Below are 15103 nucleotides of genomic sequence, written 5' to 3'. Positions count from 1 at the left end.
GGTCACAGCAGGCAAATCTGTTTTTGGAGTTGGAAAACGGTGTTGCCACAATATCTCAAGAACTAATCGCTGGATTGTCTTCATATTTGGTACTATGGTGTACAGGCGGGGGATATTTCGTCACTCTGTGACAAATACTTGTTTTGGCGATAATTTAGCATCCCAAATAACAGAAGATCTTTATGGATTTAAAGGTGATATGAAATACATCAGTGCTGGAAACAACAGCCAGTTTTGTGAATGCCTTTGATCTGATTAGCTGTCCTCCTCAGCAATGATGAAGGGTTGGCTTTGGATCAATGAGGAGCTTGTATCCAGTGCGGCTTTTGTAAGTGAGGTTTTCACAAGCAGAATGGATGGAAACACATGTGTAAGTGGTGGACCTGTGGCTGTATGTAATTGTCCCCATCTGTACAGCACCAGACATTCAGGAATGGAGGCACACGCCAGATACTTAACGAGGGTCAGTCACATGGGGAGAGCTGGCCCACTCTGCCTAATCACTCAAATGTCGTGACCCACAATACAGCACATGAATCGACAAACTGTGTGCTGCTCTGTAAAGCAAATTAGTGAAATGAGGTGTGTGAAAACACAGGGGTGTAGTTAGCGGCCACAACTCCATGATATTGACCCGTCCATGCAATTGACCGGCCAATAAAGTCTGAGTGAGTGGTCGGGATGTCCAGGGGAGAGAAAGAGACTGTGGGTCATTTGTAAGCACTGCTGGTGGAATCAATGGATTGGAAGCTCTTTAGCTGCCTGTAAATACAAGTAGGTGAGGACCTAGCCTCACTGACTGCAATGTCTGCCTGGGCGGGCATCCTCTGAGAGCAGCGTTTGATCTGCAGCAGGTCAGTATCAACAGAGCAGTATCAGCTCTACCATTCTGTGTTTATTTCAGCAGTATGTGTGTGTGTCAATACACGCAGTACTTGTGGAAGTGTTAGCTGTCTGAGGATTAGCCTTACTCCAAGGCTGTACTGAAAGAAAAGTCCATGGAAGTGTGGTAATTCTATCCTCCTAATAGGCAAGTCTAGATATCTGACTTCAGACTTTCATAGGGACAACTTCTCTTATTATTTACGTAATCTAGAAATTATGATTTAAACTAATAATTATTGCCTTAGAGACTTGTGCAAGTCTATCTAATGATCAGAGAGAGGCTTATCTCTTTCAGAATGGCATGAGTTCAAGTGTTGGACTTGATGGGTGATAATTGATGATTGTGTGTTCTGGTGCTGTTGGGGCAGTGGGTTAGCAGTATATGCAGGACTGGATAGTAAGATTTGTGTCTTTATCGCTGCAGGTCATGTTGACATGATGTGATAACACTTCATTATGATTGGCAGACAATACTCGTGAGGAAGTTGATAACCACTGACCCGGACAGTGTCACCTTGCACAGCAGGGTGTACACACACAGTGGAATTTATGCTTTGTACGCCGCCTCCAAGGTAGCTTTTTACACATACTTAGCACATTAAGATATAATAGATAGATGAGATATATTTATTGCAAGGAACATTCCATTACAGAACCGGGGCATTGTTGTAGACATACACACGATCAGTTGATATAAACATGCATGTAACATTTAGAGAATATGTAAGTTAAAAAATCAAAATATAAGATATGTACATACATACAGATACATACATATATATATGGCTCTTTTTAGATATGTAATTTGGCACATTAATGTCTGAAGTTGTAAACATATTTACAATTTTTCTCTAGCGCTTTATATAGAAGAAATCTTTGATGATTATCTTTGGAACAGTGTAATATATATTGTTTATCATCTTCAATAATAGCAGAATTAGAACAAGAATGTTGATTTAAGGGTCCTGTAGGTCTGGAGAGTTCCTAATTCTATGTTTAGTTTGTGGTCACTTAGATGTAGTTAAACAAAATGAACGACATTTTTTCTGGTGTTGACATTGGCTGAGATGCGGTTCTTTTTTTATTTCAATTTTTACTAATCTGTAGGTTATGTTTAATTCCTGTACCTTTAGAAGTGGATGTATCCTGAAGTGAGTTAAGGAATAGAGGGTATTGAATAAAGACTGAATTCAATGAGAATTGGCTAATGTTTTACCTATCCAGGAAAGTGTGGATTTGGTAGTATCGATGGAGAGTGAGAGGTTCTCCGCAAGCATACTGCGGTCACAAGTTCTCAGTTATTGCACCACTGGAACTTTGTGACCCCATGAGAGCTCTACTGGATCTCCATGACCCCATGAGAGTGAGTGAGTGAGTTAAAATTTAAAGTCGCATAGGCATTATTTCAGCCATGTAGCGACGAGACCAAGCTAACATATATACAATTAAGTTATTTATGCAATGACATATTTTAAAACAATTTATGAAACATATTGGAGCATACTATATTTAAAAACAATTGATGAAAGCTCTGCTGCATCTCCGTGACCCCATGAGAGCTCTGCTGGATCTCCGTGACCCCATGAGAGCTCTGCTGGATCTCCGTGACCCCATGAGAGCTCTGCTGGATCTCACCCAATCTCGGCAGTCGAGTTCAGGATGCATCTAACTTTAGGCGCTCCACCAGCACACAACACAGACTCATTGTCTTGAGGTGTTTAGAGTTTAGTCACAACCGTCCTCCAAAGCCCTGCTCAGCAATTCCTCCCTGTCAAATTACTTTCCAATATCAGCGGAAGTTCTGATATATAGTTTGCAAGTGTTTTCCCTCCACTTTACTGAGTGCATGGGGAATGTTGTTCCACACCGAGGTGATGACATGGCAGAGCATGCTATGGTAGTACCAGGCCACATGAGTCCTTCAAACACAAGGAAGAATCAGCTCTGCCTACATCTCAGGTTCACACATCCAGGGACCCGTGAAGATCCGGGGTAGATTAGGTCTTCAGCAACCCATGCTTGCCGTTAAAGGTGACTATGCTTGTCGTAAAAGGCAACTAACGGGATTGGGTGGTCAGGCTCGCTGACTTGGTTGATGCATGTCATTGATCCCAATTGTGTGGATCGATGCTCATGATATTAATCACTGGATTGTCTGGTCCAGACTCGATTACTTACAGACCGCCGTCATATAGCTGGAACATTGCTGAGTGCGGCGTTAAACAACAAACCAACCAACCAACACATCTAGCTGTCAACAGTCGATGGTCACATCCAGGTTCTCCTCCTGATCAGAACCTCCTGCTGTCAACAGTCAATGGTCACATCCAGGTTCTCCTCCTGATCAGAACCTCCTGCTGTCAACAGTCAGTGGTCACATCCAGGTTCTCCCCCTGATCAGAACCTCCTGCTGTCAACAGTCAATGGTCACATCCAGGTTCTCCTCCTGATCAGAACCTCCTGCTGTCACAGTCAATGGTCACATCCAGGTTCTCCTCCTGATCAGAACCTCCTGCTGTCACAGTCAATGATCACATCCAGGTTCTCCTCCTGATCAGAACCTCCTGCTGTCAACAGTCGATGGTCACATCCATGTTCTCAACGTGATCAGAACCTCCTGCTGTCAACAGTCAATGGTCACATCCAGGTTCTCCTCCTGATCAGAACCTCCTGCTGTCAACAGTCAATGGTCACATCCAGGTTCTCCTCATGATCAGAACCTCCTGCTGTCAACAGTCAATGGTCACATCCAGGTTCTCCTCATGATCAGAACCTCCTGCTGTCAACAGTCTATGGTCACATCCAGGTTCTCCTTCTGATCAGAACCTCCTGCTGTCAACAGTCAATGGTCACATCCAGGTTCTTCACGTTATCAGAAACACCTCCTGTCAACAGTCGATGGTCACATCCAGGTTCTTCATGTAATCAGAAACACCTCCTGTCAACAGTCAGTTGTGTATTGTCACGTCTCTTGGATATTATTTTAGTAAAACTGTAGAATTATTAGTAAAAGCTGATATTGAATCCATTACAGTCAGATTTAGTCAATTTGATCCAAAGACATTGATAGAGGTTTTGTGAGCGCACAGTGTATATATGCAGTCTGTCAAACACCCTGACACACACGTCACAACGATCAGCCATTCAGGCAGGCGGGGAGCTCTACCCAGCGCCATCAGGTGCACTGAGTGGTATGGGATTAGGAGCATTACATTTGTAGATGCAGTAAAATGCGTTTATAACGAACACACTTATAACGAACTGATGGATATTACAAACTTCGTTTTTGGTCCCTGCCATTTGCTGTATATATGCCTATAACGAACTACAGTTGTAACAACCTCAAATTAATGGTCCGTTCTAACCGTAGTTTACTGTATTGTGCATGTGTCACAAGGTCACTATTGTCCGCCTGGAGAGTGCTTGTATGTACAGAGGTGCAAAATTTTAAAGGGAAAATAAATTTTCAATTTGGGCAAGCAACATTAGCTGTCACTACTTGTTCGTAGGCGAGTGGATGAATTGGAGGTCAACAAGTACCAGCTGTACAAGTTAATTCTGTTAGGAAGAATGGACAGTGTATCTTTTTGTCTTGGTGTCTCAGTCATTTATTCAAAATTTCTTTCAATGTTATTTACATTATTTTCAGTGAAATTGTCTGTGGAAGTGGAGAGCAGGTCAATCAGACTGTATTTTGGAGTTATTGTATTGGTTTTTTTAATAGGACATTCCACACAGCACGCATGGTAAACATGTTCAAGTAGCGTATCTGAGTCTGTGTGTCCCATGTTGACCACACTGAACAACAACTGTAGTCAGCTGTTCAAGGTAGGGTAAGAACTTGAAGCTGATTTTCTTGTTTGATTGACATGTGTACATTGCAAAAAACCCTCAACAAGTGTAGCAGAGCTTAACCTATTGCAGGGGTACACAGCAAATATTTACACACATTTGGTATGTTCTAATGTTGCTAATTTTGACATTTGATAGAGGCCACTAGTAATTCTGTATGTAATGGAAGTACACTTTAAAGATAAAGCTTGAATCTCTCCGTTCCGAAATTGGTAATGTGGTTAATTTCGGTGCAGGAGGAATTAGTGGATGTCAATTGGAAGCAGGTGGGGTTGGAGGCTGCTGGGTTTAATGTCTTCGTTAAATATCACTTTGTCAATTTGATGTCTGCATGTTGCCAAAATAGATTGCAACTTTTCAAGGAAAGATCTGTTTTATAATAATTCACAGACTTGTAGGATTAACCGACTTGAGGGTTAGACACTCATCTGTATTGTGAAGACTAAGGGAAGTTGGAACAGTGTGGGAAGAAGGATTCACACTTAGAACAAACTGATTTGATAAATGAATCAAGACATTATTCCATACTTCATGGAAATATATCCATGCCTATCTCAGTGTTATATCCATGTTCCCATCTTCATGTTATATCCATGCCGTCCTCACCTCCATGTTATATCCATGCTGTCACATCTCCATCTTATATCCATGCCGTCCTCACCTCCATGTTATATCCATGCTGTCCCATCTCCATGTTATATCCATGCTGTCCCATCTCCATGTTTTATCCATGTCCCCATCTCCATGTTTTATCCATGTCCCGATCTCCATGTTATATCCATGTCCCCATCTCCATGTTATATCCATGTCCCCATCTCCATGTTATATCCTTGTCCCCATCTCCATGTTTTATCCATGTCCCCATCTCCATGTTATATCCATGTCCCCATCTCCATGTTATATCCTTGTCCCCATCTCCATGTTTTATCCATGTCCCCATCTCCATGTTATATCCTTGTCTCCATCTCCATGTTATATCCATGCTGTCCCACCTCGATGTTATATCCATGTCCCCATCTCCATGTTATATCCATGTCCTATCTCCATGTTATATCCATGTCCTATCTCCATGTTATATCCATGCTGTCCCACCTCGATGTTATGTCCATGTCCTATCTCCATGTTATATCCATGTCCTATCTCCACGTTATATCCATGCTGTCCCACCTCGATGTTATATCCATGTCCTATCTCCATGTTTTATCCATGTCCTATCTCCACGTTATATCCATGCTGTTCCATCTCCATGTTATATCCATGTCCCCATCTCCATGTCATATCCATGCTGTCCCACCTCGATGTTATATCCATGTCCCCATCTCCATGTTATATCCATGTCCTATCTCCATGTTATATCCATGTCCTATCTCCACGTTATATCCATGCTGTCCCACCTCGATGTTATATCCATGTCCTATCTCCATGTTTTATCCATGTCCTATCTCCACGTTATATCCATGCTGTTCCATCTCCATGTTATATCCATGTCCCCATCTCCATGTTATATCCATGCTGTCCCACCTCCATGTTATATCCATGCCGTCCCCAACTAGGATTAGCTTCATTGACACATAAAGCATGTTAGGGTTGGTGATGTTGTTGCGTGGAGGTATTGCTGGGGCTAGAAGTTGTCTCTTGTGCTGTTACCATCACCGGTTGTCAGTTTCCTCCACTGTATCACACCATGTGCATGTGTTTCTGTAATCTATTTCATATGGATTTCAGTGCAGACTTTATAGATATTATATTGAATTGCAGTATATTCCTATGGTGTTATTACTCTTTTGGGAATGAATTAACTTAAGGATCCTTGGGGTATTATCAAATTGAGAATTTAATTTTTTTATTGGAAGTAATTTCTAGGATTGGTAGTTTTCCCAATTGAAATCTAGACCTCCATGTCAGACATTTAAGATTACTCTTAAATCCTTGAATCTGTTATGAAATAGTTACTGTGCAACCTCTACAGATTGGGAGAAAACACTTCTCCCGAGGTTCGAGATGCTGTCAATATGTCTTCAGCCTGTGTAGTGCCCAACAGAGAACGGTACTTAACATTTGCTTTTCTAATCAACATTTCTGAAGAGCTGCAGAATTATGCCATCCTGAGGGATGTTTAGAATCGGAAGCCCTTTTGATCCCTGCAGATGGATTCTTCCACTTCTCACTTTCAGACTGCTGTTATTCCACACCCCTCTATAGCGTAATAAGCTCACCCACTTTACAAAATGAGGAGAAGTTCAAACCGTGAAGTTTGAGATGTTTCTTTTCAAGGCATGGCACAAGATTGTTTTCTTCAATGGATGCATGCTGCTTTTGGCAAAAATTGAAATTTCATGTTGAAATCTTTCTTTGATAAGAGGGTTTGTGTCAAAATGTTGTGATGAAAAGTTTGTTTTCAAGATGTCTTTGTGAGTGTTGCATCTTGTAGCATATGACCTGTGAGTGCAGAGTGTATGGCGTTGGCAACATTGTGTCAGTGGGAGCAGTGACAGTGTACATCAGGGTTCATACACCATTGCAAAAGCCTTGAATTTTTACTCTTCCCAAACCCATTTTGAAGGGAGGATGACTTGTTTGGTGGAGACGTCACAGGCTGGACTTCACTGAACAGGCCATTCTGTCAGAACCCCACACACATCAACAAGCCATTCTGTCAGAACCCCACACACATCAACAAGCCATTCTGTCAGACCTCCCGCACACATCAACAAGCCATTCTGTCAGAACCCCACACACATCAACAAGCCATTCTGTCAGACCTCCTGCACACATCAACAGGCCATTCTGTCAGAACCCCACACACATCAACAGGCCATTCTGTCAGAACCCCGCACACATCAACAGGCCATTCTGTCAAACCTCCCGCACACATCAACAGGCCATTCTGTCAGGAAACAACCCCCCCCCCCCCCCCCTCATCAACAAGCCAATCCGTTAGACCCCCCGCAAACATCACCAGGCCATTCTGTCAGAACCCCCCCACACATCAACAAGCCATTCTGTCAGACCTCCCGCACACATCAACAGGCCATTCTGGTCAGACCCCCCCACACACACACGTCAACAGGCCATTCTGGTCAGACCCCCCCACACACATCAACAAGCCATTCTATCCGCATCAGCAGGCTGTTCTGTCTGAACCCCTGCACACACATCACCAGGCCATTCTGTCAAACGCATCAACAGGCCATACTGTCAGACCCCCGGCACACATCAACCGGCAATTCGGTCAGACCCCCACACACATGAACAGGCCATTTTGCCCCCCCAAGCACACATGAACAGACCATTCTGTCAGACCCCCCTCACACATCACCAGGCTGTTCTGTTGCTGATGCAGATTGTGTACCTGTGAATCACATGACACCTGTTGATGCTCATCATGCTCTGTAGATGTCCGACATGGAGATTGAAACATTCACATCTGTTCCTTGTGGTTCACTTGGATCTTTGGAAGGAGAAAAGAAAGAGAAAAAAACTCAATTCAGAGGTGACCAACTGTCATTGAATTTTTTACCATTTTCTTGAATGTTTGCAGCACCTGTACATAGCTTGAGTGTAGGTGTACTTAAAACAGCCTTGCAGGGAGCCACTGCAAGGGGAGATCACTCCATGTGTGCTGGGTTAGCCTGGCTAGAGGCTGGGGAAGGTGGATTTACGAAGCGAGGCGTCATCACTTCCTTGTTATCTAGCTATTGATTTTCCACTAAGATCTGCTCTACTACATACATATTTCATGTGCCTATCGGGTAGAACACCAGTAGTGAAGTGTACACAATCTCCTGTCAATGTGAAATGTCATTCATCCCGCTGCTGGGATGAAGCTGATAGGGGTGACTGACACTGATCATGTGGTGTGTAGTTGTCCTGTGGTCCATCATGCTACTCAGATGTGGCTCTGTGATGTATATATTCATGATTGTTGTATGAAAGAGGATGTTGCCTATGAAGGCTTCGTTACGTCTCATTAGATCTGAGTTCAAGTTCGTTCAACAGATGGTTTGTTTTTAAATCAATGCCGTAATTGTTTTGCAAAATCAATCCTTCCATGCTGGGTCAATAACAAAGGTAGTCTTTTGTCTTTACACAGATCCTGTTCTTCCAATCACACTCCATTACATCCTCTATAGAGACTTGCATGTTGATACATCAAAGTGTTCCTTTGTTTCATGGCCAGATCAAAAACCTTCATTTTCAGCGGATCACTCTGATGGCAATATCATTTTGGAATTACTTCAGATTTGTCATTTTGAATGTTGTACATTTCAGGCCTCCCCCAGGGCTCCAAGCCCCCTCCCCTGAACATGCTGAGTCCGTCGGGGAGCAAGGTAGCACGCAACACTGCCACGGTCCCCCCTCTCAACCAGGTGTCCCCCAGCAATGGACTTAACTCTGTCAGTGGCGATGCTGCCCTCAGTGCCACTAGAACATCCAGTTTTGCTGCAGCTCTCCGGAAACTTGCTCACCAAGCTAAAGACCCAGGTAATGCAACGTATCTCTTCTTCCTGGTGCCTTGGCAAGGGCTGCAGCCAATTGAAGGAACAAATACACATGGGGTTAGGCCAGCTGTTGACAAACATACTCACCAAGGGAAAGTGTCTCTCTTATATGAAGAGGTCTCCTAACCCATAACATGTCTCCCTGGTATGGTGGTTTCCGTTGAGTGAGCCTTCCCAGACATGCCCTTGGCAGACCCTGAAATGAAGATGCTTTCTTTGTTTTCTTGCTGGACTGAGGATAAATGTCTTTATTGTTCCAAGGTTGAAACATTCAAAACATATTTAACTTTATTTTCTCCGGATGTGGAATTCAATTCTGTGATTGATTTGTTTGGAATGTTCAACTTCAGCTGGCCTAAAATGAATTTTAAATGTTTCAAATTTTCTTTGGTTTACTGTTTAAAACAAGAGAATTGAGTTCCTGAAGCAACTGCTGCAGGAGATGTGTGGAGTGGTATTTGTTCCTTCAGGCGGAGGGCTGAGCCTTTTCACTGTCCTAGTGCATTCTGCTGTAGTGCCGTAGTCTTAACTTGCATCTTGTGCATGCATTTCTCGACACATTGTTATGAATTTGAAATCAAACACCACCTTTGGGAAAGTCTTGAAACTGTCCTAATCTCGCCTGCTTAACCTTTTGTAACTGTCAAGCTTCTGTGTAGTTTAATGAGTAGCTTCACCATGTGGTGCATGCTGGCATAGGTTGATCAATGTGGTGCTTACTGGCATCAGTTGATCTATGTGGTGCTTGCTGGCATCAGTTGATCAGTGTAGTGCTTGCTGGCATCAGTTGATCAATGTAGTGCTTGCTGGCATCAGTTGATCAATGTGGTGCTTGCTGGCATCGGTTGATCAATGTGGTGCTTACTGGCATCAGTTGATCTATGTGGTGCTTGCTGGCATCAGTTGATCAGTGTAGTGCTTGCTGGCATCAGATGATCAATGTAGTGCTTGCTGGCATCAGTTGATCAATGTGGTGCTTGCTGGCATCGGTTGATCAATGTGGTGCTTGCTGGCATCAGTTGATCAATGTAGTGCTTGCTGGCATCAGTTGATCAATGTAGTGCTTGCTGGCATCAGTTGATCAATGTGGTGCTTCTGGCATCAGTTGATCAATGTGGTGCTTGCTGGCATCAGTTGATCAGTGTTGTGCTTGCTGGCATCAGTTGATCAGTGTAGTGCATGCTGGCATCAGTTGATCAATGTAGTGTTGGCTTGCATCAGTTGATCAATGTAGTGCTTGCTGGCATCAGTTGATCAATGTGGTGCTTGCTGGCATCGGTTGATCAATGTGGTGCTTGCTGGCATCAGTTGATCAATGTGGTGCTTGCTGGCATCAGTTGATCAATGTAGTGCTTGCTGGCATCGGTTGATCAATGTGGTGCTTGCTGGCATCAGTTGATCAATGTGGTGCATGCTCGCATCAGTTGATCAATGTGGTGCATGCTGGCATCAGTTGATCAATGTGGTGCTTGCTGGCATCAGTTGATCAATGTGGTGCTTGCTGGCATCAGTTGATCAGTGTGGTGCTTGCTGTCATCAGTTGATCAATGTGGTGCACGCTGGCATCAGTTGATCAATGTGGTTCTTGCTGGCATCAGTTGATCAGTGTGGTGCACGCTGGCATCAGTTGATCAATGTGGTGCACGCTGGCATCAGTTGATCAATGTAGTGCTTGCTGGCATCAGTTGATCAATGTGGTGCTTGCTGGCATCATTTGATCAATGTAGTGCACGCTGGCATCAGTTGATCAGTGTGGTGCATGCTGGCATCAGTTGATCAGTGTGGTGCTTGCTGGCATCAGTTGATCAATGTGGTGCATGCTGGCATCAGTTGATCAATGTGGTGCATGCTGGCGTCAGTTGATCAGTGTGGCGCTTGCTGGCATCAGTTGATCAATGTGGTGCATGCTGGCATCAGTTGATCAATGTGGTGCTTGCTGGCATCAGTTGATCAATGTGGTGCACGCTGGCATCAGTTGATCAATGTGGTGCACGCTGGCATCAGTTGATCAATGTGGTGCACGCTGGCATCGGTTGATCAGTGTGGTGCTTGCTGGCATCAGTTGATCAATGTGGTGCATGCTGGCATCGGTTGATCAATGTGGTGCTTGCTGGCATCAGTTGATCAATGTGGTGCATGCTGGCATCAGTTGATCAATGTGGTGCACACTGGCATCAGTTGATCAATGTGGTGCACACTGGCATCAGTTGATCAATGTGGTGCATGCTGGCATCAGTTGATCAATGTGGTGCATGCTGGCATCAGTTGATCAATGTGGTGCATGCTGACATCAGTTGATCAATGTGGTGCATGCTGGCATCGGTTGATCAATGTGGTGCATGCTGGCATCGGTTGATCAATGTGGTGCTTGCTTGCATCGGTTGATCAATGTGGTGCACGCTGGCATCAGTTGATCAATGCTGGCATCAGTTGTGTAGCATATTCAGGCATCATGTCCCCTTGATGGTGTGTTATGTTCTGATTTGATAATGCCAAACTAAGGTTTTAATCAGGAATCTGTGACCTCCACCCCTGTTCAGATCTCTAGCTTGATAGACTCTTATTTTAGTGTATTTTCTTTCTTTGTCAAATTGCTTGAGAAGCACAGCTTTTGAATTGCATGCATGAAGATGGTGAAAGATTTTCTCTGTACTAAGTATTTGTGGCTGAAAGTGTAACCATGACTGCATTGTTTGATTAGCATGATGTATCAGCCAGCAATTGTTGTCTCACAGATTTCCCCAACCCCTCTGGCACGGCCGCTAGGGTATGGCTTCAACGTCGCCACCAACAACATCGGCAACAGCATTTGGTATTTTAGGGATCAGATCTAACTCTTTATATACAATGATGCTTTTTCAGAATCACCTACTGTGTTCTCAGGGCATTAGTTGATGGAGATGTACAAGTGGCTAGCACACAGCTGGGGCAGGAAATCTTCAGTTTCTAATGGCAGTTTCAGGCTGTTGTGTTTCAAGTCCTGTAAAATGAAGAGTTGTCTGATTCTTCATCTCTGGTTAATAGTGATGTGACACTCTAGACTGAAGACATTTCTATCAGCTGATTCACTGAGAACACAGTAACATACATGCATTATATATATTGTTTTTAGTGTGCATTCATATATTATCATAACCACCATCTTTGTAAAACAATGCTATTTTCCGTGTACGTGAGTGACTATTTATGTATGTTCCATCCAGTAAAGAAATGCAGGAGGTACAGGCAGTTCTGTAATAACATGTCATCTCTTTAAGCATATAAGTAACTAATATTGCACCTAAACTAGTATTAATATAATGACAACATGCATATTGAGACTCGATGATGTTCCATGTCAACAGTGGGTGTGTGATGTTGTTTTCGGGAATTAAACCTGTTTCTGCACCTGTTGATTTCAGAAGACCCTGCCAGCGTCAAGCACACCAGTCCTCCCAGTTCCAACGTCAGTCCCCGATCATCCACCCCCAAACGTGCGCCGCCACCCCTTGTATACGCCTCACAGGCTCAATCCCTCACCTCTCCCCCGGTGGTGACAATCGCCCCTACACAAGCACACCCAGCAGTGCTCAATGATAGTCGACAGGTAAGTCTTAGAAATAGCATCAAAGGGACGTAACTCTATTGTTTTGTTGTGGCATGCATGAAGCTCAAAGGGAGGTCAGTCATGTTCACTGTAATTGATTGTGTATGATCTGCCTAGATACAGTCACTCATTGTGTATTTGATTACTTTTTGTTTTAGGCTAAAAAAATTAGTCTTGGTTCTCAGGCACTGCTGCATCATCATAAAGTCCTTAAAATCCTAATTATTCCCACCGCGGCTGTGAAATGCTACAATACTTAAAAACAACGCGATCCAATATAGCCTGAGGATACTTCCCTTTACATGTGCACTGCTTTACTGCGCATCCTGTGTTATGGTCATGGCAGCAGTAGGAGTTTGTGTGCTAGTTTTGCCGTTTGCAAATTTGGTCAATGAAAACACGATATGTATGATCACTTAATGTAATGATTTAAAAATCATAAAATAAGCCGGAAATAGCAATCAGCTGTTCACACATTTTCTCCCATGTCCATGGGCAATTTAGTTTAAATTATACTTATGTCATGGCCATTATCATAACTGAAAAGAAACTTCTATGTATTGTTAGGAAGACCACAGACTTTGTGTCTCAAACGATTGATGTTCATTTCAAGGCGAGTTCATGGTGAATTGATGTGATTTGCTAATCAGTTCATACTCGATTTCGCCAAAATTAATGTAAACGAAATTGAAATTGATAAAAGTGATATAATGGATACTATTGCCAGACACTGTAATGATAGTACTAACTTGCATACTTCAGTACCGATGTGTTGACATGCTTCTTCTGGTGTTATGGGCTCACAATATCGTCTTCGCATTGTGAAATAAAATCAAAGCTCATTGTATGCAGGTGTTTTGCATTAGTCAATTACTGTTTCAGTATTTTACTCATCAAGGAGTACATTAATGTAGCAAGGCTCTTTCCCAGGCTGATTGTACACAACTGTTTATTTGGTTACATACTAGTTTGAACAACAACAACAAAAAAACAACAACAAAAAAACACTGCCCGCCTGCACTATATTTTCAAAAGCCATTCCCTGAGAACCAATTCTTTTATTTTTTAAGCCTTATAAATATACATGAAATCCTAGAAAGGAGATTGACACTCATAGATTTGTTTTTGAATGACATGAGGATGACTTTAGTTACCATGGTTACACTGTGCATGTTTCAGGGCCTGGAGCGAGTGTCGTCTGCCCACAGTACATCCTCATCACTCTATGAGCCACTCTCATTGAAACAGGAACGAGACCAGCGCCCTCTCTCTTCACACTCTCGTGACGATGACCGCTCGTCAATGAAGGATGTCCCTCACGGACAGACACCGTCGAGAATGTATGTCCGCTACACACACTGATGAATGTATTTACACCAGATTATCTTGTCTATCTTCTGACTGACCACCTCCACTGTCTATCCTCTGACTGACCAGCTCCGCTGTCTATCCTCTGACTGACCAGCTCCGCTGTCTATCCTCTGACTGACCAGTTCCGCTGTCTATCCTCTGACTGACCAGTTCCGCTGTCTATCCTCTGACTGACCAGCTCCGCTGTCTATCCTCTGACTGACCAGCTCCGCTGTCTATCCTCTGACTGACCAGTTCCGCTGTCTATCTTCTGACTGACCAGTTCCGCTGTCTATCCTCTGACTGACCAGTTCCGCTGTCTATCCTCTGACTGACCAGTTCCGCTGTCTATCCTCTGACTGACCAGCTCCGCTGTGAGATTCGAGGTTTCAGTCGCCACCAACCTCTGCTGGTGGTAAGAGGCGACCAGGTGGCTTGGTGGTCGGCCTTGAGGACTTTGTTGATTGTGTGTCATATGTGGTCCAGACTCAGTTATTTACAGGCAACCGTCATTGCTGGAATATTGCTGAGTGCGGCATAAAACAACAAATAATCCTGCATTAACAACCTGTGTAAAGGGCTTGTCTTTTGTAACAGGGCTTGTCAGATTTAACAGGGCTTGTCAGATGTAACGGGGCTTGTCAGATGTAACAGGACTTGTCAGATGTAAAAGGCCTTGTCAGATGTAAAAGGGCTTGTCAGATTTAACAGGGCTTGTCAGATGTAACTGGACTTGTCAGATGTAACAGGGCTTGTCAGATGTAACAGGACTTGTCAGATGTAAAAGGCCTTGTCAGATGTAACAGGGCTTGTCAGATGTAACGGGGGCTTGTCAGATGTAACAGGGCTTGTCAGATGTAACAGGACTTGTCAGATGTAACGGGGCTTGTCAGATGTAACAGGGCTTGTCAGATGTAACAGGGCTTGT

The 15103-nt window shown here is 43.6% G+C and overlaps 1 protein-coding gene across 2 annotated transcripts in view; it reads left to right on the top strand.

Annotated features, from left to right (window-relative positions):
• Positions 1-15103, top strand: part of LOC139453946 (genetic suppressor element 1-like) — a 104173-nt gene that overhangs the window by 73409 nt on the left and 15661 nt on the right. For both annotated transcript variants that reach the window (XM_071235389.1, XM_071235388.1), the window contains exons 3-5: positions 9010-9222; positions 12641-12825; positions 14005-14165. In XM_071235389.1, the coding sequence (XP_071091490.1) occupies positions 9010-9222; positions 12641-12825; positions 14005-14165 (559 nt within the window). The remainder of the gene's footprint in view (positions 1-9009; positions 9223-12640; positions 12826-14004; positions 14166-15103) is intronic.

This window comes from Haliotis cracherodii, unplaced genomic scaffold (assembly GCF_022045235.1).
Source record: "Haliotis cracherodii isolate W230 unplaced genomic scaffold, xgHalCrac1.p SCAF_10, whole genome shotgun sequence".
Taxonomy (NCBI): domain Eukaryota; kingdom Metazoa; phylum Mollusca; class Gastropoda; order Lepetellida; family Haliotidae; genus Haliotis; species Haliotis cracherodii.
The sequence above is the reverse complement of the archived record's forward strand: the minus strand, read 5'-3'. Positions and strand labels throughout refer to the sequence as shown.